At 47.1% G+C, this 27,483-nt stretch overlaps 1 protein-coding gene across 6 annotated transcripts in view; it reads right to left on the minus strand.

The window, feature by feature from the left end:
• GREB1 (growth regulating estrogen receptor binding 1) overlaps positions 1-27,483 on the minus strand; it is a 134,545-nt gene that overhangs the window by 67,907 nt on the left and 39,155 nt on the right. For 3 of the 6 annotated variants that reach the window (XM_019970689.2, XM_019970688.2, XM_070799123.1), the window contains exon 2: positions 2,370-2,526. In XM_019970689.2, coding sequence (XP_019826248.2) covers positions 2,370-2,526 — 157 coding nt within the window. Of the gene's footprint in view, positions 1-2,369; positions 2,527-16,612; positions 16,968-27,483 lie in introns of those variants that run through there. The other 3 variants (XM_019970690.2, XM_019970691.2, XM_070799125.1) reach the window with 3 other exon arrangements.

Genomic DNA, 27,483 nt, shown 5'->3' on the forward strand with positions numbered 1-27,483 from the left:
GTATTTGTTTGGTTTGCTTGGCCTTCCTTTAAAAAAAAATAAAATAACACATAAAAGGTTTCTCCCCTGTTAGGAAAGGTCATACCCCTAATTTGGAGAACAAAGTAACAGGGCCCCTCTGAACTGCCCTTGCAAATAGAGAAAATGTTAACAGATCTAGGGGTGTTTGGGACACCAGTGCCCTGGTCATAAAAAGCATCCTTAATGTTACTGTCTGAGGAAGGACAGCAATAAGATAAGAGATCCCGACAGAGAGACAGACCAAACAAACCCTGTGCACCACGTTCTATGATGCAGAAACCAGGGGCTCAAGCTGAGTGCTCGACTGATAGGGACATTTAGCAAATCGACCATCTCCTCCTTTTCACCAACCCCCTCCCCACACCTCCCAGCGCTGCTGCTGCTGCTGCTAAGTCACTTCAGTCATGTCCGACTCTGTGCGACCCCATAGACAGCAGCCCACCAGGCTCCCCCGTCCCTGGGATTCTCCAGGCAAGAACACTGGTGTGGGTTGCCATTTCCTTCTCCAGTGCATGAAAGTGAAAAAATAAAGTGAAGTCGCTCAGTCGTGTCCGACTCCTAGCGACCCCATGGACTGCAGCCCACCAGGCCCCTCCATCCATGGGATTTTCCAGGCAAGAGTACTGGAGTGGGGTGCCATTGCCTTCTCCACCTCCCAGTGCTAGAGAAACAAAATCCGGGAGGGTCTCTCTATGCTGCTTGCCAGACAAATGGGAAAATGATAGAGAGGGCCTGAGCTGGTTTTCATATCATAAACGAGAAGGGCTGACCATGAGTACTTATCATGAGTACTACTGTTCATTTCCCATTAGCAGCTAAGCCTTTCGATACTGTAAGAAGTTAACAATGATCATTTAATACATATTTCACAAGTCTTTCAGCTAGTCGAAAACATGGACTGTAAAAGATGCCCCAGTTATTCCTCAAATGCCCCTCAGTGTCACAGTAAAACTTCCTGGGCCGGAAATCATTGGTACTTTAATGTGAATGCCAGAGAACCCTTGGGTTTCCTGACTCCTGCTTTTGACCACAATCTACTTTCTCTCAGACCCAGAGCCAGTTCCTTTAGGTCCTTAGCTGTTGCTATTTGCAAGATTAATTTTGTAAAAATGCTTTAAAGAGTGACACAGGAAAGCCTCCCTCCTAGAGAGGGACGATCAGATATCAGATATTGAGCCTCATTTTCTCTTGGAAAATGCAACCATCCCCAGCCCACCTTCCCCACACCCACCTTGCACATACAACCATACACACACAGGGACACAGGCACACACCACGACCACCCTAAGACAGGACCTGGTACACTGCAGGCTTCCTTAATGAGTTCATCTTTGTTGTAAACCACGGCGTCTTTCACTTCAAAAGCTAAGCGAAGTCTGCAGGTAACTTCAAGTGGAAGACAAGTGACCAAAACGACTTCTTCAGCAATAGATAAGGGGCTGGGGCAACTTTGGACTTGAAGATACGTGACTATAAAAATGTAAACTGAGGACTGAAAAATACAACCAGTTTATTCTCTGGATAATTAAGTAAACCCCAAACTTATCCCCATGCCCGAAGATAATTTATTGCTGGTACACATTAAACTCATAAGGCTTTATTCTTGGCTTTTAACAGTTTCTAGAGGGCTCTCATCGGAGAAGGCAATGGCACCCCACTCCAGTACTGTTGCCCGGAAAATCCCATGGATGGAGGAGCCTGGTAGGCTGCAGTCCATGGGGTCGCTAAGAGTCGGACACGACTGAGCGACTTCACTTTCACTTTCCACTTTCATGCATTGGAGAAGGAAATGGCAACCCACTCCAGTGTTCTTGCCTGGAGAATCTCAGGGACGGGGGAGCCTGGTGGGCTGCAGTCCACGGGGTCACACTGAGTCGGACACGACTGAAGCGACTTAGTAGTGGTAGTAGTAGTAGTAGAGGGCTCTCATAACTGCTATCACATGGAAAAGTACTTACACTCCTTTGCAAAGATAGGGCCACAAATCACAGAGGAAATATATATATATATATAACTGAGGGTCAAAAATATGTTAAAATGTCTTATTTATCCAAGTCAGACCATCAAAACCTTTCATGAGCATAAGTAACAACCAATTGAGAACAAGTTAACACCGGCCTTTCTTTCTCCTACTAGTCCAGTGAATCATCTCATTCCTTGCAACTTTATGGCTGAGACTTAAATTTGAGTTTTAGCCAAGTAAGGACGCACATGCAACTTTCTCTTTCCTAATAATTCCATTCTGCCAGACCCAACAGTTGCTACACCAAGTGGAAGAGGAAAGAGTTTCAAGTCCCATCTTGAACATTCCCGCACACGGTAGAGAAGGGCACAGACACATCTCCTACCTTCTAGAGCGGAAAGCTGCTGCTCTGCTTCTAGGTACAACTGGGAGAAGATGGGCCTGGGTACCAGGCTGTTGGAGCGCAGGGAGGCCTCGATGGAGTTGTGCAGGACCTCCTCGAACCGCGTGGTCTTCAGCTGTCCAGCGTACGAGTTTCCCATCTTCAAAAGAGACAGAGGAGTCTTCTGTTTAAAATGGCATTTCAGTTGCGGTTAAAAAGCCTGACCCCCGAGCATGAAGCCCAAAGGTAGAAGAGATCTGGGCTGCCAGGAGGGGAGGGCCCTGTATCCCCCACTCAGCCAAGAGGAGGAGCGGGTGGCTTTCAGGGACTGCTCCTGCCGGGCAATTACAGGAAGTTATATAAGTAACAGCTTTCCCTAATTTAGCACTCAGCAGAGTCTGACACCTCTTAGGAGATTTTACTAGAAACTGGCTCTTAGTCGTCCACAGGTTTCACAGCAACGCCCCCAGCTTCTCCCTGAGAGGTGATCCTGCTTTTGAGAGACCCCAGACAAAAACGACACTTTCTTCTCCTTGACTTGCAGGAGAATAGCCCTGCGCCACTTTCTGTGTGTGACGGCAGCCGACAAAGCAGCGATCCATGACAACCAGTCCCTGATTTCAGGATTACCGGACCCGGCCTCCGCTCACCTTCTCAGGAGGAAGGTTAGCAGATTGCCCATCACGGCCTCCTGTGCTAAAAGCCAAATAAGAACATTCTTGCTTTACAGTGTTTATTACTTTATCGTGGTATCCATTAGACAAGTAATACAGAATTACATCTGGAAATCTGGGAATTACAGAATAGGGTGGAAAACCAGGAGGAAAATCATTGCGTCCATGCCCCAAGATAATCAATGTGATTTTTTTTTTTTTTTGTAGCAGCTTAAGATCTAATTCACTTGCCATCCCATTCACCTGCTACACATAAAACAGATAAACAATAAGGTCCTACCATAAAGTTCCTACCAGGAACTATATATAACAATATCTTGTAATGAACTATAATGGAAAAGAATATGAAAAAGAACATATATATGTATAACTGAATCACTTTGCTATACACCAGAAACTAACACAATGCTGTAAATAAATTATACTTCAATTTTTTAAGGGTACAAATACATGGTTTTTAGTATACTCACATGTGGTACAAGCATCACACAACTGATGTTAGAACACTGTCCTCACCCCCAAAAGAAACCTCATACCCTTTAGCTGTCACCCCCAAGTCCCCAATCCTCCAGCCCTAGCCAGCCACCTGATGTCTGTAGACACACGATAATAGAATCATACAGTATGTGGTCCTTCCTTCCATCAGGCAATGTCTGCACCCTGCCTCTGTGTTGAGCACCTGTCAATACTCTGTTCTCTCTGATACTCTGATGTACTCTTTGCAGACTTAATTCCCTGGGAAACAGGAGGGACATGGAAGGTGGTATCCACATGGCTCTATCACTCTATGATAAACTTTTTGATTCTGCTCTTCACATTTGACATAAACATTTCCGCCAATCCTCTTACAAAGGCTGTCAGAACCATTTTAATGGTTGCATCGCATTCCCTTGAGGGAAAGTTCAGATATTCGCTCAGACATTTCTCTGGAATCAGACATGTGGTTAAATCTCTATATTTAGTCCTGGCCAAGAACTGGCATTTAAATGTATATTCCTTTCTAATGCGTTCTGCTTGTTTTCTATTTCATTTAGTTTTTTGTTTAGATCGCCCTGTTTCCTTTTAGTTTAACATGTTGTACTTTTTACCAAACTTCTTAAAATGACTACTTTATCCTCATCTTTATTTTCCATATGACTGCTTTGATAGTGAAGATATTTAAGGCTATACGTTTTCCCCTGAGTGCTTCTTATGCTGTGACCCCTAGGCTTCGTGTAAAGAGGTCCCCTTTCATTTCTTTTTGGATAGTTTATGATCTCCCTTTTGATTCCCTTTTTGACCCAGTAGTTATCCAGAAATGTAGGTTTAATTTCTAAACAGTCAAAATTTGAGAGGAAGAAGGATTAGCCTTATATTATGTGTTTCTAATTTTCATTGGATAATCACAACCGTGGCCTTTAAAAACTACTTTTAAAATTTGTTAAGGGTTTCTTTTAGACAGATGCTGGATGGATTTTTGCAAATCTGCTATCATATAAGAAAAGATAAACTCTCTTAAAGGGATGAAAACAGATTATTCAACTTTTCTATGCTCTCATCTATTTCATGTGTCCGTTGATTCTTAAAGTGATATTTGACTTTAAATAGCACAAGATGGGGAATTTTCTGGGAGTCCAACGATTAGGACTCTGTGCTTCCACAGCAGGGGACACGGGTTCGATCCCTGGTCAGGGAACTAAGATCCCGCAAGCTGCTTGGTGCGGCCAAAAAAATGGGAGAAGATGCCAGCCCCGACATGACCTCAGGACAGTGGCTTCCGGCTTCATCACAGTGACACACCGCCAGCCACACTAGTTGTGAGACTGGCTTCACATTCCAGGCACCGCCTCACAGATCACGTTGACTTAAGATGTAGGTAGGAGATTCTCTGAGTCCTGGTGCTATAGGTGGCCGAGCAATTTCAAGAGGGGACCACTGGTGCCCTAAGGAACTCTGGTTCCCCTCGTGAGGGTAAAATGGGGTGGTGTCCTCAGGCTGATTTCCGCTTCTGTTGGAAGAAAGGTCCAGCCTTCCTTCTTCCAACTAACAGTAAATGAAAACCATTAAACACTTCCTGCTTGCGGCAATAATGCCTGAGCACAGGTTCCCTGCCCCCCTCCGCCACACCTCCTTGGTCAGCCCCAGCTTACAGCCTGGGGAAATGAGCTGGTGGGAGGGTTGCTACAGGAATTAGCCCCAACAAAAAGAAAGTGCTCCTGAAAGACAGAGGGCAGCGGCCGAGCCACCAGAACAGTCGGAAGAGGCTCCAGGGCTCTGCGACTGCCTTTCCTCTCGACTGGCTGCATCCTTCAATCCAAGAAAGAGGGATTCCCGGCCACATCTGGGGGCCCTTGTGTGCGTTTCCATTCGGGGTGGTCCATGGAAAGCTGCCGCCAATTAATAACATCACACACAGCTCCTATTTCTATAGATCTTTGTCTGAAGAGCTTAACACACAGAAAGCAGCTTTAAGTCCGGCCCATTTTACGAGGAGCGCCTGCAGAAGCATGCTCAAGGGTTGAAAGAAACGCTCAGGGCATCCAGAACATCTCTTCTTTCCCAAGGTCTTGTACACCTGATGCCTAACCGGCACCTTGAGCCTGGAGGACTCCAGGGGTTAAGACAGAGCGATGCCTGGTGTGGACAGAGCCATAAAGAGGAAGAAAGAAAACGAACACTGTCCAGCTTCCGAGTGCCAGGCACCTGGCCTGTTCTCTCGCTCAACACATGTGAGCGATATTATGGAGCCCAGTTTAAAGATGGGGTTCCGAATCTTAGCCCCAGGGATGATAAGCAGCCTACAAGAAGTCTTGTGGAAAGAAAACAGAATTGGGGGTGGAGGGCGGTGGGGGAGGAAGGGAGAAGGGAGAGGGGAGGGGAGGAGGAAGGGAGAAACACAAAAGGGACAAAACCTGAAAGAATGCTCACACTCAAAAAAATGGAAATTTCATTTTACAACCCTAAGCACACACCAAAGCTTTAAAGTCTAGAAGCACAGAGGTAGAAAGAAACTGACCCTACTCCAATCCAATGAGGCAGTTGAAAGCCCAAATAAGTGCTGGTAACTGAGGATGGAGGAAGAGTGTGAGAACCATCTGACAACGTCGTGGCCCTTGCTGTTCGTCCCACTGCACCACCATTGGGTGGCGTGGGAACTTCCTACCCACCCCAGCACTGCTCCAGCTCACAGACGAGACCACCCACCGGGGGAAGAGCCTGGGATCAGAAGGCAGAGCAGGCTGAGATGCCGGCCCTGCTGGGGCCCGCTGGCCTGCGAGGAACCCCCAACCATCAGATGGGCGAGTCAGAAGTCAGGAGAGAGAAAAGCCTCGTTCAGGGCCAAACCTCAAAGCCGAACCCCTCCTCCGTGCTTTGTGGATCCAGGTCAACACCTGTGACCTCCAGGGCTGGGCTCTGACCACTGCTCCCTGGGCACCTGTGACCTCCGGGGCTGGGCTCTGACCGCTGCTCCCTGGGCGCTGTCTCTGCAATATTTTCCTGCTGCAGTGACTCCAGTCTGCAAACCAAGGGGGTTCCTTTCCCCCAACCCCTCCGCTGCCTGCCTTCCAAGGCCTGGCCCAGCCCTTCCCAACACTGGTGGGCAATGCTCTTCAACCACAGAATCCGAAGCAGTGCCCGTCACCATGGCCTTCACCTTAATGCACAGAAGCCTGGTGTGAGATGGAGAGAAAGAAAGCGACTCACTAGGCCTCAGTATTCTCATCTGTAAAATGGGCACTCTAAAGGACTGACTGGTCATCGTGGGGTATACAAGAGATAGAAAATGAAAGTGCCTAGCAGAGCACTTGGTAGTCAGCGCAGGATCATTCACTTCTAGCTAAATAGAACAGGCGTGTGAAAAGACTAGAATTTCAGATCAGGACTTCCCTGGTAGTCCAGTGGCTAAGACTTCGCACTCCCAATGCAAGGAGTCCCGGGATCAATTACTGGTCCAGGAACAAGATCCCACAGGCCTCAACTAAAGATCCTGCATGTCACAACTAAGATCAGATGGAAACAAATAAATTAAAGAATGTCAGATCATATCATAAATGACAAGTGGCAAAAAGTACTAGAGTCCATCATTTCTACAACGTAAGGCGGGGGCGGAGGTCTTGGGGGGAATCAATGAGAACTTGAGTGGTTCAAAGGGGCTGGTACCCAAAATAGGCCAAAAGAAAGAGTAGGGTATTTTTGGCCCAAAATTGAGACCAGCAATTGAGAAAGAAACAGGAAGGTACAAAGCCAAGAAAGCTCCACGAATATAGACCTGCTCTAGAAAAAGAAAATGAGGGCTTTTGACAAGTAGTGAAGATGGAACTATGGTGGGAAAAAACAAAAGTGAGAGTAAAAATTAGACACTGCTTTGTCGTTATTGTGGTTATTTAGTGGCTCAGTCATGTCCAACTCTTTAGCAACCCCATGGACCATAGCCTGTCAGACGCCTCTGTCCATGGGATTCTCCAGGCAAGAATACTGGAGGGGGTTGCCATATCCTTCTCAGGGGATCTTTCTGACCCAGGGCTCGAATCTGGGTCTCCTGCATTGGCAGGTGAGTTCTTTACTGCTAAGCCACCATGGAAGCCCACTTTAGTAGTTGACAACCCTGAGGCTTCAGAACGAGGGGTTTATAATGATAAAGGTCATGTTTTAAGCAGGTCAGGTGGACAGAGATGTTTGGAATAAAACTGGAGGGAATACCTGGAGGCAGGAGGCCTGGTGGAGTTAAATTAGGAGTGGCAATTAACATAAACATAGTACTATATATTACTATATATAAACTATAACATAAACATATTACTATATATAAACTAGGTAAACAACAAGGGCCCACTACATAGCACAGGGAGCTCTCCTCAATATCTCGTAATAACCTAGAATGGAAAAGAACCTGAAAAAGAACATATATATATACATGTGCATATCACTGAATTACTTTGCTGTACACTTGAAACTAACATAACCTCGTAGATTTACTATACATCAATAAAAAATAAAAATTAACAAAAAACAGGCTTTGCTCATTTCCTGTCTTGGTTACATTTTTGGTAATTCTCATAATATTTCCAACCCTCCACCAGCAATAAGATTCTAACTCACTGAAGGCTGAGATAATGGTTAATATTTTTTAGCAATACTGGGGTACATACATTTTTTAGACATAATTCTATTGCACATTAATATAGTATAGAGTAAACATAACTTGTATATGCACTAAGAAATAAAAACATTATACACCGAGCAGCACGTGGGTGCTGACTTCCCCGGCCAGAGATTGAACCTGTGTCCCCTGCAAAAGAAGCACAGAGTCCTCCCCCACTGACCACCAGGGAAGTCCTACTCTTCATTTTAAAGTTTATAACATTTAATTTTTTGGACTGAGAGCATGTTTATTTTTACTAAAAACTGAAGGTTACTTTTAAAAAATAAATAACATGCAGTCATAAAAACTGATGACGGATGTCCTACAGAATCTAAGTAGAAGAGCAATTGAAGATCAGGTGAACTACAGACCTCCGGCAAAGGCGAGCCACCCTGCTAAGCATCACTGGAAGCATCAGTGATTTTAATCTTAGCAACAGTTCTATCAGATCATTATTTCTCTCCCCATCTGTATCCCGACTTTATAGATGAAGAAACTAAGGCTCAGAGAGGTTGGGACAGCTGTCTAATGATACATAGCTCGTGCCTGGTCTGGAATTAAAAGCCCATCTTGAAGAATCTTCCATGCAACACGGCGTTAATACGTTTAAACTTGGCAGAATTGAAAATCTCAGACATCCTCAGCTGAAGGGTTATAAATCTGTATTACCATTACCTGCTAGTGGTTTTTGCCAGTGGTGGCAAGGCATTTCCCAGTTTTACAGAAAGCTACAGCATTCTTCCAAACTTCCAGAGGACAGCACTGGAAAGTTGGCCTCACCAGACTAAGCAGACACACACACCCAAAACCAGACATCCTCTTGTGCTAAATGTGCTCTGGGAGCCCATAAAACCCTGCAATTACTCATAGGAGACTTCCCAGGTGGCGCTGTTGGTAAAGAACCCAGAGTTGGTGATGGACAGGGAGGCCTGGCGTGCTGCAATTCATGGGGTCGCAAAGAGTCGGACCCAACTGAGCGACTGAACTGAACAATGCAGGAGATGTACAAGACTGGGGTGCAATACCTGGGTTGGGACGATCCCCTGGAGGAGGAAATGGCAACCCACTCTGGTTTTCTTGCCTGGGAAATCCCATGGACAGAGGAGTGAGTCAGGCTACGGTCCATAGGGTCGTAAACAGCTGGACATGACTGAAGAGACTTGGCACCCATTCATAGAAGATTCTACCCATACTCACTGAACCATATGACTGACCTTATAAAGTCCCTATTACAGTACTTACATATACAGTTTACATATACAGTACAGGCTTCCCCAGTGGCTCAGCAGTGAAGAATCCATCTGCAATTTAGGAGACACAGGAGATGTGGGTTTGATCCCTAGGTCGGGAAGATCCCCTGGAGGAGGGCATGGCAACCCACTCCAATATTCTTGCCTGGAGAATCCCATGGACAGAGGAACCTGGAGGGCTACAGTCCATGGGGTCATAAACAGTCAGGCATGCCTGAAGCAACTTAGCATACATGCACACATAGACGCAGAATTACATCCAAAGAGAACAAAAAAGAAAATATAAAAACCCCTGTTCATATCTATTTTCTCTAATCATGATATTATTTGTCAGTATATATTTTACAATATACAGAATACACTGGAGTCCATTGGACTCTTAAGACTCTTAAGAGTCCCTTGGACTGCAAGGAGATCCAACCAGTCCATTCTGAAGGAGATCAGCCCTGGGATTTCTTTGGAAGGAATGATGCTAAAGCTGAAACTCCAGTACTTTGGCCACCTCATGCGAAGAGTTGACTCATTGGAAAAGACTCTGATGATGGGAGGGATTGGGGGCAAGAGGAGAAGGGGACGACAGAGGATGAGATGGCTGGATGGCATCACTGACTCGATGGACGTGAGTCTCGGTGAACTCTGGGAGTTGGTGTTGGACAGGGAGGCCTGGCGTGCTGCGATTCATGGGGTCGCAAAGAGTCGGACACAACTGAGCGACTGATCTGATCTGATACATACATACATACATATATATATATATATATATATATACGTACATACATGTGGGGCTTCACAGGTGGTGCTAGTGGTAAGACAGGAGGAGACATATGAGACATGGGTTCAACCCCTGAGTTGGACAATCCCCTGGAGGAGGGCATGGCAACTCTCTCCAGTATTCTTACCTGGAGAATCCCGTGGACAGAGGAGCCTGGTGGGCTACAGACCACGGGGTTGCAAAGAGTCGGACTGAAGCGACTTAGCACACACGTATATTTAGGGGCCAAATTTGAATGAAAGAATAAGAAAACCAATATTTGTTTAGTATCTATTTTGTGCCAGCAGTCATGTGGCCAAAGTACTATTATCTTCATTTTGCATGAAGACATTGTGTCTGGGATTTAAAAGCATTTATTGTCTTCATTCACATCTTTATCATTCATTTCCTTTAGCAATGCAACAAAAACCCCAAGAGCATTTTACTTAAGAATCAAAATAACAGTCGTCAATTATTAGGTTCACTTGGTGCAGACCTTTTTCTTGGTTTATGTTTATCATTTATTTCATCATCACCATGGCCCTAAAAATGCACGTAGCGTGGTTCTCATTTTATATTTATGGAAACTGAGGCAGGATGAGCTGAAGAGAATGTCCAAAATGTCACATTTGAGACAATTTTAGATTTAGAAGGGCCCTAAGTAAGTGAATCGTGGCTTTTAGTGATTTCAGAAAAGGGAGCATTTTTTTCAAGTTCTTTTTGTTTTTATTAATGGTGTACACTTGTCCAAATATGCCAAATCTTTTGGTTAGAAATCCTGGGCTCTTCCTTAGTAGCATTTTACCAAAACGAGGGCTGCCATGACAAGAAAACACAGCCTCAGCAAATGAAAAGCCCCAAACTTAAAAAGACACATTTCTAGCCAAAGAAAATCAAGAGCATTTTAAGAATGCTACCTGAAACCAGGTCTCCCGGAGGGAGGAGGTTGACCAGGCTCACTGCAGCTTCAGAGGAAGAACAAACCACCAGCTGGCCAGCCCCCAGGGTCTGGACAGTGTCCCCTCTCTGACAGCCCGATCAGCTCCTTCCTGGAGATTAAAGCAGGGATTAAACTAGACTCCAGCCCTTCCAAAGAAAAATACGCTCGCACCAGCCTTTCCTTGAAGTGACCTTTTTCTATTTACTTTTTAAAGAATAGAATCATCAAAAGTTTTGCCCCAGTGACAGAAAATCCATTTCACTTTAAAAGCTCACCAGGGGGGTCTCCCTGGTGGTCCAGTGGCTAGGATTCTTGGCTCTGAACGCAGGGAGCCTGGGTTCCATCCCGGTCGGGAGACTAGATCCCACATGCTGACACTAAAGATCCCATGTGCCACAACCTAAGACCTGATGAAGCTAAATAAATATTAAAAAGGAAAAAAAAAAAAAAAAAAACAAGAAAAAAAGCTCTTCCCTGGTGGTCCAGTGGTTAAGACTTCACCTTCCAATGCAGGGGGTGCAAGTTCAATCCCTGGTCAGGGAGCTAAGATGTCTCAGGGCCAAGAAAACAAAACAAAACAGAAGCAGTACTATAACAAATTCAATAAAGACTTAAAAAAAGCTCCACATCAAAAACCCTTTAAAACAGAAAAAAGCTCACCAGCACTGCCTGGGGACCCTGAGGAGTGCTGTGTCCACTCTGGGTCCACAGTGATTCTGCTGTTCCTTTCTGAGTACCATGTACTTTGCCTTTTATTGGTCAAGTAAGGAGGCACCTCTACTTAAACCCAGAGCTCCTATCTGTCAACAACAGTTATTAGTTCCTGGAACGGCTGGCTCTCACTTCCTGAGATAACACCCAGCTCTGCGTATCCCTAGCTGCTGCACACTGGTCACTCCGCTCATAAAAATAAAGCTGCCACTCACCCATCAGAGCCAGCCCTTCCCCACCCAGATCTCCAGTTAACATGTGGACGCGCCCTCACCTGCACCCTGTTTGCTGGGTCCCTCTGTGTGTGGAGACTTGAGTCCAGCGGTGTGCTGGGCACAAGCTCTTTGGTTCTAAGCCATAGTGTCCACTTAGGTCAAAACCAGCAGGACTCTGAGAGATGGGCCTGCAGGTCCCTTTGATTGTGAGATATTAAACCCTTCAGTCAAGTTGGACTTTACCAACTGCAAACAATCTTTCAAACGCAAAAGTGCTCATAATCTGCCTCACTGTTGTTTAGTCACTAAGATTTTTTTCACAACACCATGGACTGCAGACCTCCAGGCTCCTCTGTCCATGGGATTTCTCAGGCAAGAATACCGGAGTGGAAGTACTTCCACAGGAGATCTTCCCGACCCAGGGATCAAACCTTTGTCTCTTGTGTCTCCTGCACTGGCAGGCAGATTCTTTACCACCAGGGAAGCCCCATAATCTGCCTGCTGAGTAGTAAAAAGCATGTACTTTGGAATAAGACCAACAGCAGCTTAATTTATGACTATGCTCCTTTTGAGCTGTGTGGCCTTGGGTAAGTTACCTAACCTCTTGATTTCCTCATTTGTAAAATGAAGACAGGGACTTCCCTGGTGGCCCAGTGGCTAAGACTCCTCACTCCCAATGCAGGGGGTCTGGGTTCAATCCCTGGTCAGGGGACTAGATCCCATGTGTCACAACAAAAGATCCTATGTGTCACAACTAAGACCGGTGCAGCCAAAGAAAGAAAGAAAGAAAATTCTAAATAAGCATAATACAAATACAAACCACCTCCCAGAGTGATAATGAGGACTAAGTGAACTAACATGTCTAGGGTTGTTAGCATATAGGATATTAACAAATCCAGTTTTCTGTCTTAAATTGGAATTAACTGCTCATAAATCTCCTTTCTAGATGCCAACTTAGAATGTCAGAGATCTTGACTTGATTCACTGTACTCCAGTAGCAACAATTAAACCGGCTTCCTTTAGGGGTACATCGATTGCAGTGTACCTTTCCAAGTAGATAGCAATCATTTCCACACAGCTTCTCTCCCTTCCTCTCAAGATGTGAAGCTCCTTGACAACAGGAACTGTTCTAGTCACTTCTTTCTCATATAATAAGTCCTAAGAGGAGGCAGAGGGAGAAGGAGACCACGTACGTGCTCAAGGTTACAGTGAAGACGGCAAAGAGACGGAGCATGGTGCCGTGGGAAAGCGGAAAGCGTCGCGTGCAGCCTCGGAAGCCCCCAGGGAGGAACCAAGGGGACACAGAGAAGGTTTCCATTTCAACCCCCGGGGATGTCATCCAGAAAGGGTATTACCTAATGTCTTTCTGATAGCTCAGTTGGTAAAGAATCCGCCTGCAATGCAGGAGACCCCGGTTCGATTCCTGGGTTGCAAGATCCACTGGAGAAGGGATTGGCTACCCACTCCAGTATTCTCAGGCTTCCCTGGTGGCTCAGCTGGTAAAGAATCTGCCTGCAATGTGGGAGACCTGGGTCCAATCCCTGGGTTGGGAAGATCCTCTGAAAAAGGGAAAGGCTGCCCACTCCAGTATTCTGGCCTGGAGAATTCCACGGACTGTGTAGTCCATGGGGTCGCAAAGAGTCGGACACGACTGAGCGACTTTCACTTTCACTCAGGCCTCTCTGCCCCAGGTGTTACCTGAACTCACCTGGTTATCTTCTATTCCAAGCAGGGTCAGAGGGGAGCCCTTCCCGTGAGCATCCAAGCACACAACGTACGCTTCTGTTCTTTCCTCGTGAACACTCTCCCGCCCCGGGGCCCTGTTTGTGCCTGATCTTCCCTTGGCTGACACCAAGGCCAAGGGTCACGGTTCCCCCTTCTGACCCCCACCCCCAGCACTCTCACTGGGCTCCAGGTTTCTCCCCCAACAAAGCCACACAGAGTTTGTTTGCCTTCCCCACCTCCGCGCAAGCTCCCATTGCCGCAGGGGGCAACCACGCTTGCTTGCTGCCCACAGAGCCCAGAACACTTTCTTGGGAGCGGGTCTGCCGAAGGAGCAGCCATCAACTCTGTTCATTACCCCCAGGCGGCCGGAGAGAGAGACCCACCCTCCACCCGGGGCCACCCCGGGCTCAAGGAGAAGACACGGCCGGAGGTCTGGAAGGTCTCAGGCCCGAGGTCAGACAGCTGGGTCTGTCCTAAGCCACTGATTAACAACTCCGTGTCTGTTCTCTGCCTCCCACGTGAGAAGCAGAGAACCTCCCTCTTAGATTCGTGGTTTGACCTGCAACGCTTAAACAGTCTAATTTGGATTCAGGGCAGAAACATTTCATTCCCCCTTGGAGCTCAGGGTGAAAGTGAAAGCCACAGAGTCCCTGACCTGCAGAAACTCGCAGGTAGGGAGGAGAGCGCAGGTAAACAAGGCCGTGTGACCCTTGCCTCAGCAGGGATTTAGGCAAGAGGGCAGCTCTGAAGGAAACGAGATGGGAAGGGAGGTTCTGACTCAGGTCAGTGTTGGGGCAACTCCGGGAAGAGCTGAGTCAGGGGATGAGCACAGGTTTGCCAGCCAGAGAGAAGGAAGGGCATTCGGGCAGGAGGTGGGCAACACATGCAGGCGGGATCCCGGGGAGTGACACCCACGTGTGACTGGTGATGCACAGATGATGGAGCATGAGTGTAAGAGGGTGACGAGGGCCAGTCTAGGCTGAGCCCTGCGAACACGGTCAGATTGAACCCTGCAGAGTCAGGCAAGGACTTTAAGCCAGCCAGAACAGACTGTATGGCAGAGAGATTGCCTAGGCTTCCTAAGGAGGAATATAGGAGAATATTGCAATATGTTGAGACTCCAGAGGGCATAGCCTGAAAGGTGACTCAGAGGGTAAAGCCTGGTGGCTCTGCCTGTGATGTGGGAGACCCGGGTTCGATCCCTGGGTCGGGAAGATCCCCTGGAGAAGGAAATGGCAACCCACTCCAGTGTTCCTGCCTGGAGAATCCCATAGACGGAGGAGCCTGGTGGGGTATAGTCCATGGGGTCACAAAGAGTTGGACGTGACTGAGTGACTTCACTTCACTTCAAGAGGGCACAAAGCCTGGCTCACGTGGAGGCTGAATGAGGGGGAGACAGGACTTAGAAAGAGGAAGAGGCTAGAGGTGGTGTCGCCATCACAGTGCTGGAGGAGAGAGACCGGGGGGTGTCAGAGGAGCTCAGTGCACCCTCCAGCCATCCCCTCGCTTGCATTCTGTTCCCTCACAAGCATCTGCTGAGCTACATGCAAAGCCTCACGTGGAGAGGGCAGCACAGCAGAGAAGAAAATGGCCGTGCCCTGGAGTGCAGACTGGGGTTCAAGTCTGCGAGAGAGAAAACCCATCCATGACCTCCGAGAGGCTGGTCTTCCGCTGCCTCTGCCATCTGCCTCCGCTCTGGGTCACACCCAAAGCACACCTGAGGACCTCAGACCCTCCCACGTGGCCCTTTCTGAGAGACGGCCCTCTCCCAGCACCCCTGCTGACCTCAGGGCCTCTCGGAAGGTAACAGACCCGGCTGCACCCAGGGTCAGCATCCCAGACTCCAGCTCAGAGCTGAGCTGCCACGGGTCCCTGTTCCTTCCTCCTCCCTCATCCCTACAGCAAAAGCTAAGAATCTTTCAGCCAAAACCCAAGAATGACAACTTTTCTCTGATGAGCCCAAAGTTTCAGAAAACAAAACCAAAAGCAAAGGCCTCTCAAGACGACGTTTCCCATGTCCTTGGTGGGCTCTCCAGGAGGAAAGTGGGCGTGATGCTCAAGGAGCGTAGGGAGAGTCAGCCCTGTATATATGATATGGCCATAAACGCATTCAGGCTTCAGGATGGCATCCTATAAACTCTTTGAGGTCTTCCTGGCAGGAAACACCATTCTCATGCAGATTTCTGAGATTTTCCCTCGAGGAACTCATAAATTCCACAGGTGTTGTTTAAGGAAGAAAAGCAGGCTGAGGGTTTGACTTCTGTCTAATCTGTTGTTTCTCTAACCAGGGCTGCTCCTGCCCCACAAAACCACCTCAGCACCACGCCACCCAGATATCTGTCCACACAATGCCAGGTGGCGCTCCCTCTGGGACCTTGCTTAAGCGCTCTGGAACGGAGCCACAAAGCCAACACAATGTCCCCACCCCCTGGCCGCTGGGAGAACTGAAAGGGGAGAGAAGCACCTTCAGAAAAAAGCCAGGGAAGATTTGCAGGGAGGAAGAAACTACAGGAAAAAAAAAACCAACCTCTTTCCAGAGCCCACCAGGCAGGATCCACAGAGTGAGGCTCATTTCCTTAGCAATTATAATCTGACTCTCTGCTGTTTTGGGTCCACCTTGTGCAAAACTAAATAGCTCCAATCCCTTCAGATAACATTTCCAACAGAAAAAAAATCAGGAAACAAATGCATTAAGTGGATTCACTCAGCTTACTGAAAAGACAAACACTCTGCCATTTTTCTGCTTGACACAGGCCAGGGCCATCTTATTCATAAGCCAGAAAGCCAGGGCCCACCTCTCCAACCCCCCTACCGCCCCTAAAGCGGGCGCTCCGCTCCCAACATCGAATACACTGTACCTTACAAGAAGCTGGTCATTGCAGGCGGCCAGAAAGCACCCAGCCAGGAGCAGGCTGAGCCCAGTGGAGGACAAGCGCTTGCCGGGCCCCCGCCTCCCGGGGTGTGCCTTTGATCATGCAGGGAGCCCTTGATGCCCACGAGAACAGTGCCAAGTATTCGGGCAGCCTGACACCCTGGTTCCCCAGCCCCTGCCCGGGGAGGCAGAGGCGGGCCAAGCCAGCCCACAGGAAGGTTTCAAAGGCAGTATCTGCTCCTGGGGCTACAACAACAACCAGGAGGGGAAAAAAAAAAGAAAGCAGCAGCAGACTTTCCAAGTTGAGCTCCATCTGCCCCAGGCTCCTGCTGGGTCAGATGGCAAATGCCACAGTTTTCCATCTTCTTAGCACTGAAGGGTTTTGCTGGGTCAGAGTGCTCTCCATGTAGGTACATACCAATCTGTTGGCCTGACCACCAGCAGTTAAACCCAGTCTTTTCAAACATGAAAGTTTTGTACTTGGCGTGGAACCACATCTTCTCGCGCAGAGAACAAAGGGTCAGGGAAGCGCACCGGTTCTGCCCCAGGGAACCGGGCAGCCCTCGTGGCCCCTGGAAGACCGCAGATGTGGCCCCGACCCGGGGAGGCACGCGGCCCTCCAAAGAGCCACCTCTGGCTGGGCACACACAGCAGGGGACACACCAGCTCAGAAGCTTCCCCCAAGAGTCACAGAGGCTCGTTTTCAGACTTCTCTTCTGAAGTCATTTCTACCCCTCTGGACATCATGGAAAACAACAGCTCTTGTCTGTATCTTCCTACACATTCCGGTTGCAACTGATGCTTGGAAATCGGGGAATCCTGCTCAAATCCTAACTGGAAAAGGGGAAGACAAGAAGTCACGGGTGCCCCCCTCATATGTGCCAGATCCCTTTAACTTTGATTTTTATTTTCTTTCCAGGGTTTTCCATTTGCTAGACAAGGTGACTTGGCCAGGATCCCAGGGGTCCCACGTCATCTGCCTTTTGTGACAAAGCCCAAAAGATGGGATTATTCTTGTTGGTGTCTCACACAGCAACGAGAGTTCTCAGCTGTTTCAAGGTTCAGTGTTCAAAACAACCATGGATGGGGTGGAAGGAAGAGCCCCGTGTCACAGACCTATTCCTCCAGGCTGAGCCCCTACTCCGAGCAAGGCAGGTGAGAACCCACCTGTCTCCAGGTCTTCAAGGACAGATAGGGCAGCGCCCCCTGGTGGCCCTGCTTGAGGGATGCTGCGGGAGTCCCCGCCCCCGCCCCCCACCCCACCCACACACCCGGCAAACCCCGACTGGGCTTCTCTCAAGGGGCGGGGTCTGGGGGAGGAAATCACATCTGAGGACCCGGGGGACTGAAGAGGAAGTGACCCTGCTTGAAGGGCCTACAAGGTCCACCACTCAGAGCCCTGTCACGGTGTTAAAAACCACAGAAACGTCCAAGAGGAAAGGAAGGCTTCATGCAGTCTCCAATAACCATACGCACGTGCTTTGGTTTTTTTTTTTAACAAGGTAAAGGCTATTCTTAGGTGTTTAACTATAAAGAGATACAGGAAAAAAAGATCTTTCTCAATTTTATGAGCTTTCGAGATAATTAATTTTCATGCTTTAAGGTATATAATTTTAAAAATGTAAACACAACGCTGCCTTGTTTATGATCTAATTAATGTAATCAGAGCAACAGTCCACAAGGAAGTGGCTTTGTGAATGAAGTTTTTAAATAATCTGGATACACTCAGGATGCACCGTTTAGCAAGGAAAAGATTTTAAATTCTTACAGAAATAGAAAGAGAGAAATACATATATACACATCTATGTCATATATAAATATGACATATGATAGCATATGATATTTTATTATAGAAAGAGACATCTAGTGGGGGTGGGGCGGCACATCCCAGGTGGCTCAGTGGTAAAGAATCCACCTGCCAATGCAGGAGATGTAAGAGACTCAGGTTCAATCCCTGGGTTGGGAAGACTCCCCTGGAGGAGGAAATGGCAACCCACTCCAGTATTCTTGCCTGGGATATTCCTTGGACAGCAGAGCCAGACGGGCTACAGTCCATGGAGTCACAAAGAGTCGGACACAACTTGGCAACTAGACAACAAAAGCAACATATCTAGAGAGAGATACCTTGGGTTTGACCCAGGCTTGGGTTTCAGTTCTGACTTAATGGACATTTGTCCCTGAGCAACTTCCCTAACCTTTTGTGTCTTGGTTTCTGCAATGTGAAAGAAGGGATAAAAGTACCAGTTTCTTAGGGGTGTTGTGTGGATTCCATGAATGAATATGTAGAGGGTACTCAGAACAGGGAAGGGCACATATGAAATACTAACGGTATAGGCCATGAATGGTATAGGCCAATGAATATTCATTGGAAGGACTGATGCTGAAGCTAAAACTCCAATACTTTGGTCACCTGATGTGAAGAGTTGACTCACTGGAAAAGACCCTGATGCTGGGCAAGATTGAAGGCGGGAGGAGAAGGGGACAACAGAAGATGAGATGGTTAGATGGCATCACTGACTCGATGGACATGAGTTTGAGCTAGCTCCAGGAGTTGGTGATGGACAGTGAAGCCTGGCGTGCTGCAGTCCACAGGGTCACAAAGAGTTGGACATGACTGAGCAACTGAACTGAACTGAAGGCCATGATAAGAGTGAAATAATTCAAGATGTTTTTAGTGCTTCTTTAATCTTTTCTATAATTTGCTCATTTTAAACTGACATAAATTATCATCATCATGAGAAGAAAAGTAGCAAAGAAGGAATTGCCTTCATCAGGCAGTTTGTATGTATTACATACCTTTGAACTGACTGTGCTTTCCTGCTGCTGTCAAAATAGGCTTTTGATGTGAAAATAACAGGTGCCTGCACAGGAGAGCTCACCTGAGTGTCAGCTCCGATGGGTATGTCTGGTAAGAGCCTTCCTTCCGAATTTACATCTGCACATCTATGCTCAGTGTCAGTGTATCTCCTTGCCATAAACCCCTCTCTTCTATTTCATATCAAATACTGTTCACCCCACCTCCCGGCCAAATCCCCTCCACCTTATATGTGACAAGGATGGATAGATTCACCACGTGTGTGTGTGTTAGTAGGTCAGTGGTGTCCAACTCTTTGCAACCCCATGAACTGTAGCTTCCCAGGCTCCTCTGTCCATGGGATTCTCCAGGCAAGAATACTGGAGCAGGTTGCCATTTCCTCCTCCAGGGGATCTTCCTGACTCAGGGATTGAACCTGGGTCTCCTGCATGGCAGGCAGATGCTTTAACATCTGAGCCACCAGGGAAGACCCTAGATTCACCAAACTAGCAGCCAACTGTGTTGGGGTTTTTTTTTTGTAACCACAAAGGCTGGAAGTGATGACCTTCAAAAGGCAAAAAGTCTCCACCTGTGCAACAGAACGTCCTGGAGACCATGGTCACCACCACTAATGAACAAAGATGCCTTGGCTTTTGCAAACCATTTGCCTGAGAGTTTTTAGATCACTTTCGATCTGCTCTACTCCTACCAACTGTGAGGATCTGGTACTGCCTGACGCTGACTGCTCACAACTCCAGCATTGTGAGCATGGGAGGCCCTTACACCTCGTTCATGACATGAACTCCTACTCATCCTTCAAAACCTACCTCAAAAGTCTCTTGTGTTGTGTGATGGACCTGACCTCCCTAAAGAGACCTGAACATTTCTGTCTTTGTTTAGGTTTAACGAAACTCCAGAAGCCAGACTGGAGAGAAGATTTGTGGCTGATACAGGGGGAGTAACGAGAGGAAGCTGGTTGGCCTTACAGAAACCCAGACTTGGGGTTTAGCCGAAAGCAGAGGACTTCTTTGAAATGCTGTATGCAGAGCACTTGGCTCCTGCATTTCTCACTCGACGGCCACATGTGGAATTCCAGGACTCAGGTGGTGCACCCCTGGCAAAACATGCAATCAGTTAAACTGAATCAACCGAGGGGAACTAGGGCCACTAATATAGACACAGTCTAGTATTTAGAGGCCTCCAAATGCTGTCCTGAGCACCCACATCAACCCCTGAGCACAAGCTCCACCTGAGGCTGCAAATCTCCCAGTCAACGTTCTCTTTTCAAAACTCACATGAAGACCCAAGGGTCACCTGGCCTCTGAAGAAAGACCAAAGCATGACAAGAACATCCAGGAGAAGAAAAGATACTAAAGCAGCCAGAGGAAAAAAAACCGGGATATATAAAGGATTAAAAAAAAAAACCCCTATAATTATAATCCTCTGAGAGATTTGGAAGGGTGGGCATACTTTGTCACCCAGCCCCTTCAGTGAGAGACTCGAAAATCAAAGAGGAAGATGTCTTAGAAGTGACCCCTGGTCCACCCTCTGGTTTAGAGCCAAGGGAGGGTCTTAGTCCTCTGAGGTTACTGTAAAAAAACACCATAGACTGGAGGGCTCAGAAAACACACGTTTATTTCTTCAGTTCTGGAGGCTGGGAGGTCCACGACCCAGGTGCCAACAGATTTGGTATCTGGTGAGAGCTCATTTCTTGGCTCATAGATGGACCAGCTTCTCATTGTGTCCTCAGGTGGCAGAAGAGATGAGGGAGCTTTCTGGAGGTCTTTTTAAAGGGCACCCATGCAATTCCCGAAGGTGCCACCCCCATGACCTCATCACCTCCCCAAGGCCCCAACTCCCAATACCATCACATCAAAGATTAGGTTTCAACATGTGAATCCGGGTGGGGAGGACACATGCATTTAGTCCCCAGTGGGGACCCCTGGCTACCTAGAGAGCTGACTGGAAAAGCCACAGGTATGGGAGCCACACACATTTCCACATCAGTCAGTTCTGCTACACCTCTTGTTTTTAAACCACAGATCTGTTCCAACAGATTAATAAATTACAGAACAACTTGAAAACTTGGTGTATTTTGTGTACGCTTGGTGTAATTTACTTGGCAAGAAACACTAAGATGAATGCAGAAAAATGGTGCCCAGCTAAAGTGAGCTGCTTAAGGAAGACACCAAACCACACACCTCCAACACCCACCAGCCACCTCCAATCTCAGTATCTATGACGAACCACAGCCATCTGTCTCTGGTGTTAGAACTTTCCATATGATTCCACATCTCTCTCCTTCCACTCCTTCACAGTATCTCACAATTGCCAACACTTCCCACGAGTACTTCTGCACATAAAACCTCCATTCATCTTGCACTTCTAAGTCAAGCTCCACATTTATTGCAGCCTTTATGTATTTTTTGACCATTTCTCATACGTAGAATTGTGCTTCCCTTTTTTTTTTTTTTTTTCTTTTTTTGGCCAAGCAGGATCTTAATTCCTTGACCAGGGATCAAAGGTGCTTCCCTGGATTCTCAGCGGTAAACAATCCACCTTCAATGCAGAAGGAACAGGAGATGCAGGTTCGATCGGTAGGTTAGGAAGATCCCCTGGAGGAGGGCATGGCAACCCACTCCAGTATTCTTGCCTAGAGAATCCCATGGACATAGGAGCCTGGTAGGCTACAGTCCATTGGGTTGCAAAGAGCCAGACACAGCTGAGGGGGTCGAAAAGAGCTGGACACAGCTGAGTGACTGAATGTGCGCGTGTGCACGTGCGCGCGCACACACACACACACACACAGATAGAACCCACACCCCCTGCATTGGAAGTAAGGACTCTTAACCACTGGGCCACCAGGGAAGTCCCCTGTGCTTCCCTTTTCTATTAGGCATTTACCTTTTGTTTTCAATATGTCATTGATTAAATTTTTGAGTTCTATGCCTATAATGCCAACTTTCCCATAACTCCTGCTGTTTTCATTGTGCAATTTTTTATGACTCAATAATTTTTAGAAACTTGTCGCATTATATTAGAACTGACCGTGTGACTGTATTTCTGTATCCAAACCACATTTTCAGGAGTTCTCTGATCCTTGGGGTGGGGCGGGGTGGGGGGGTTGGGGGAGGGGGACACAAACAGACATGGCAAGCTGATTCTGTTTTGTAAAATTTGGTCACCATCATTGAACTGCACACCAGTCACACCAAGCTCTTTCTGGCAACCCCAAATCTTTCATCAGCTCTTTGGCCTTTTCCCTGCACTGAGCTGGAACCTTTTCCTGGGACAGAGCCAGTTCTTGGGTTTGTTAGTATAAAAGAAATCTGTGTATCACCCGGGTTCCCCACCCCCACCCCCATCAAATACAAAGTAAAATTCAAGCATAATTAATGAAATCTCCATTCCTGGCTTGTGTTTACAGGAAAAGCTGCTATGGAGCCAGTGCCTGGGTTCCCATCCTGCCCCTCACTGGTCAGTTACTGTGTGACCTCAGGACCCTCCCGCATCCTCTCTGAGCTCCTTTCCTCCCCATAAGCAGAGATAACAAGGCTTACTTCAAAGGGGTTCTGTGAGTTTTAAGTAAGATAATGTATTTAGCACAGTGACTGACACTTAAGTATTTTTCCCTTTTTTTTACTATGTCAAGCTGATCTTTTGGCTGGTTACAAACCTATTCCCTCATCCATGTCTTATGTTATTTGCCTACACTGAAATCTCCTCCCCTCCACTGCTACTCAAATTTGAAGCTTAAAAATTGCAAAAAAAAAGAATAATTGGGTGGTAACAACCTTGGAACAACAGACTGGTTCCAAATAGGAAAAGGAGTACGTCAAGGCTGTATATTGTCACCCTGCTTATTTAACTTATATGAAGAGTACATCGTGAGAAACGCTGGACTGGAAGAAGCACAAGCTGGAACCAAGATTGCCAGGAGAAATATCAATAACCTCAGATATGTAGATGACACCACCCTTATGGCAGAGGGTGAAAAGGAACTAAAAAGCCTCTTGATGAAACTGAAAGTGGAGAGTGAAAAAGTTGGCTTAAAGCTCAACATTCAGAAAACGAAGATCATGGCATCCGGTCCCATCACTTCATGGGAAATAGATGGGGAAACAGTGTCAGACTTTATTTTTGGGGGCTCCAAAATCACTGCTGATGGTGACTGTAGTCATGAAATTAAAAGATGCTTACTCCTTGGAAGGAAAGTTATGACCAACCTAGATAGCATCTTAAAAAGCAGAGACATTACTTTGCCAACAAAGGTCCATCTAGTCAAGGCTATGGTTTTCCTGTGGTCATGTATGGATGTGAGAGTTGGACTGTGAAGAAGGCTGAGCGCCAAAGAATTGATGCTTTTGAACTGTGGTGTCGGAGAAGACTCTTGAGAGTCTCTTGGACTGCAAGGAGATCCAACCAGTCCATTCTGAAGGAGATCAGCCCTGGGATTTCTTTGGAAGGAATGATGCTAAAGCTAAAACTGCAGTACTTTGGCCACCTCATGCGAAGAGCTGATTCATTGGAAAGGACTCTGATGCTGGGAGGGATTGGGGGCAGGAGGAGAAGGGGAGGACAGAGGATGAGATGGCTGGATGGCATCACTGACTCGATGGACGTGAGTCTCAGTGAACTCCGGGAGTTGGTGATGGACAGGGAGGCCTGGCATGCTGTGATTCATGGGGTCGCAAAGAGTCGGACACAACTGAGCAACTGAACTGAACTGAACTGAACATCCTTTTAAGTTTTTGGCTCATACTGGCTAGGTCTTCTCTTCAGCTGTTCCCTTCCATTAGCTTGCAGTAATAATTCAATCACTCATTCAATATGCCTAGCTTACATATACTAGGTATTTGAGTGACTTAACTTTCCAGAAAAGACCCCGATACTGTGAAAGACTGGGGGCAAGTGGAGACGGGGGTGGCAGAGGACAAGATGGTTACATAGTATCACAGACTCAACAGACAAGAGCTTGAGCAAACTTGGGGAGATAGTGAAGGACAGAGAAGCCTGGTGTGCTGCAGTCCATGGGGTTGGAAAGAGTCAAACATGACTTAATGACTGAAAAACAATTTTCCAGACCCTGTTTTTTCAGCAAAATGAGGATAATAGCACCTATATCATAAGACTGTTGGAGGGCTTCAATGACACCAAGAGACCATAAAGCATGTTTCATACTGTCTAGCACATAGTCGGTGCTCAAAAATGGTAGCTTTTATTGGTATTGCCATGATGAAAAATGACTAAGCCACAGCCCTGCTCTCAGTTCAGTTCAGTCGCTCAGTCATGTCCGACTCCTTGCGACCCCATGAATCGCAGCACGCCAGGCCTCCCTGTCCATCACCAACTCCCGGAGTTCACTCAGACTCATGTCCATCGAGTCAGTGATGCCATCCAGCCATCTCATCCTCTGTCGACCCCTTCTCCTCTTGCCCCCAATCCCTCCCAGCAAAGGAAGCTTAAATCCTGATAAACATGAAGACCTCTCCCCACTACCCTAGTGCAGCCAAGCAGATCCTCTGCTGAGAAGATCTGCAAACTTATCTCCTCCTACAAACCCAAACAAGCTGGAGCAAATGTTCTACTGGCAACGAAACAATGAGTCTGATTATGAACGCATATGACTGAAAAGGCAGCAAGCTAGCTTAAGTATGATTCATCATTGTCTGCCGCAGTAATTAGAAGTATTTTGGTTGGTTCTAGGTCAGAATGACCCAGTTACTGAACTTTTTTTTTTTTTTTCATTGCTAAAGTTTGTGGTGAACTTTAAAACAAAAGCTAAAGGCTTAGGAAAAGATAATTCCTTTGTGGCTTTTGCTCAGAGGCAGGACATTATCAGCTCTGCCTTTCAGAAGCAAGATCCTGGCCAAGAAGCTGTTAACGCTCCATCTCTCATTTCACTAGACACAGGAATAATATTCATGGATGCTCCAGACTGGAGCTCCTGGAAGCTTATTCTACCCATCTGTTTCCCAAGCTCCTAGCACAAAATAACAGTAACCAGGAGAGTGTTTATTGATGAGGTATAGGTTATAACCAGTAGTCACGAACAGGTTTGAGAGCTGGACCATAAAGAAAGCTGCTGCTGCTGCTGCTGCTGCTAAGTCACTTCAGTCATGTCTGACTCTTGTGCAACCCCATAGACGGCAGCCCACCAGCCTCCCCCATCCTTGGATTCTCCAGGCAAGAACACTGGAGTGGGTTGCCATTTCCTTCTCCAATGCATGAAAGTGAAAAGTAAAAGTGAAGTCACTCAGTCTTAGCGACCCCATGGACTGCAGCCTACCAGGTTTCTCCGTCCATGGGATTTTCGTACTGGAGTGGGGTGCCGTTGCTTTCTCCGAAAGAAAGCTGAATGTTGAAGAACTGATGCTTTCAAATTGTGATGCTCTTGAGAGTCCCTTGGAAGCAAGGAGATCACACCTGTCAATCCTAAAGGAAATCAACCCTGACTATTCATTGTGGGGAGGGCTGTTGTTGAAGTTGAAGCTCCAATACTTTGGCCACCCAATGCAATACTTTGGCCACCTGATGCAAAGAGCCAACACCTTAGAAAAGACCCCGATGCTGGGAAAGATGGAAGGCAAAAAGAGAAGGGGACGGCAGAAGATGAGATGATTAGATAGCATCACTGACTCAATGAACATGAATTTGAGCAAACTTCGGGAGATAGTGGAGGACAGAGGAGGCTGTTGTGCTGCAGTCCGTGAGGTCCCAAAGACTTAGCGGCTGAACACCAAAAACAGGCAAGAAAAAAAAAAGAATTAATTACCCCAAATATCTCTCCAGCAGTCAGTGAACATTTTCCACTTTATTCTGGCTAACACTGACTCATTAGCAAGATAGTTTTTTACATATTTAGTATGCCACATTTCAATGACAAAAAGCATGAAATAATGACAGAATGCAGAGAAAGTATATTGCATCCTTTTAGACTGTACTGTAGTTGCAAGTTTTAAATGCATAGGAAAAAGACTGGAAGGAAATACACTGAAATGATAACACTGTATGTTTGGGGAAATGAAATTATGGGCAAATTTTTTTTCTTCCTATTTTCTGTATTTCCTAAATTTTTTACAAACGCATAAACAACTTCGGTGTGGGGACAGATTACACTCATAAAATTCCATCAAGTTGGAGATCCACTTGGAGACAGCACGGTATGGAAAAGATGAGAGGACCTAAGTGCTGGAATCACCCTGACCCAACTGCCACTCCCCAGCAAGCCAGTCATCTGCCCTCTGCAAAATGAACAGTCCAAGCTACATCATCTCTTTAGCAGCCCACAGCTCCCGCTCAACAGATACTTAGGTATTTCAAGTGACAGCACTCACAGAATGAACTGGAAACCCTCCTGGGGCTGAATGGGGAACACACATCCCCAGAGCTGCCCTCCAGTTCTAGGCCTGAGTCACCGTCAGAAGCTGGGAGGGAGCCAGGGGCACCTGCCCTCTTAACAGCAGCCCACCACCTGTGTTCTCTTTCTTCTTGGAACCAGACTGACTTCAGAGCCCAACAGAGTTCTGGTCTGGGCTGGGCTGGGCTAGGCTGGATGGACTTGCACACAGCATCTCTGACCCAAAGGAGATCCAGAATGGCCTTCCCTCCACAAAAGCCAAACTCCCCATCCTTCTAGGCCAACCTCAAGGCCCATCACGTCTAGGAAGCTGTCACACATTGTTGCAACCTTTCCTCTCACTCCTTCCTGTTTTTGAATTGTGCTTATTAAATGTGTGCAAATAGGGACTTCCCAGGCGGTCCAGTGGCTGAGAATCTGCCTTCCACTACAGAGGATGAGGGTTCAATCCATGGTCAGGGAACTAAGATCCCACATGCCATAGGGCAACTAAGCCCACACATGGCAACTACGGAGCCCCTGAGTTCTAGAGCCCATGGTCCACAACAAGAGAAGCCTAAGAAGCCTGTGCACCGCAACTAGAGAAAGCTCAAGTGCCAAAACGAACAGCCCGAGTGCTGAAGCAAAGACCCAGCGCAGATACAAAAAGGTATTTGTAAATATTTGTGTGATAAAGACTCCGTTCAGTTCAGTTCAGTCACTC

Source organism: Bos indicus, chromosome 11 (assembly GCF_029378745.1).
Source record: "Bos indicus isolate NIAB-ARS_2022 breed Sahiwal x Tharparkar chromosome 11, NIAB-ARS_B.indTharparkar_mat_pri_1.0, whole genome shotgun sequence".
NCBI classification, from domain to species: domain Eukaryota; kingdom Metazoa; phylum Chordata; class Mammalia; order Artiodactyla; family Bovidae; genus Bos; species Bos indicus.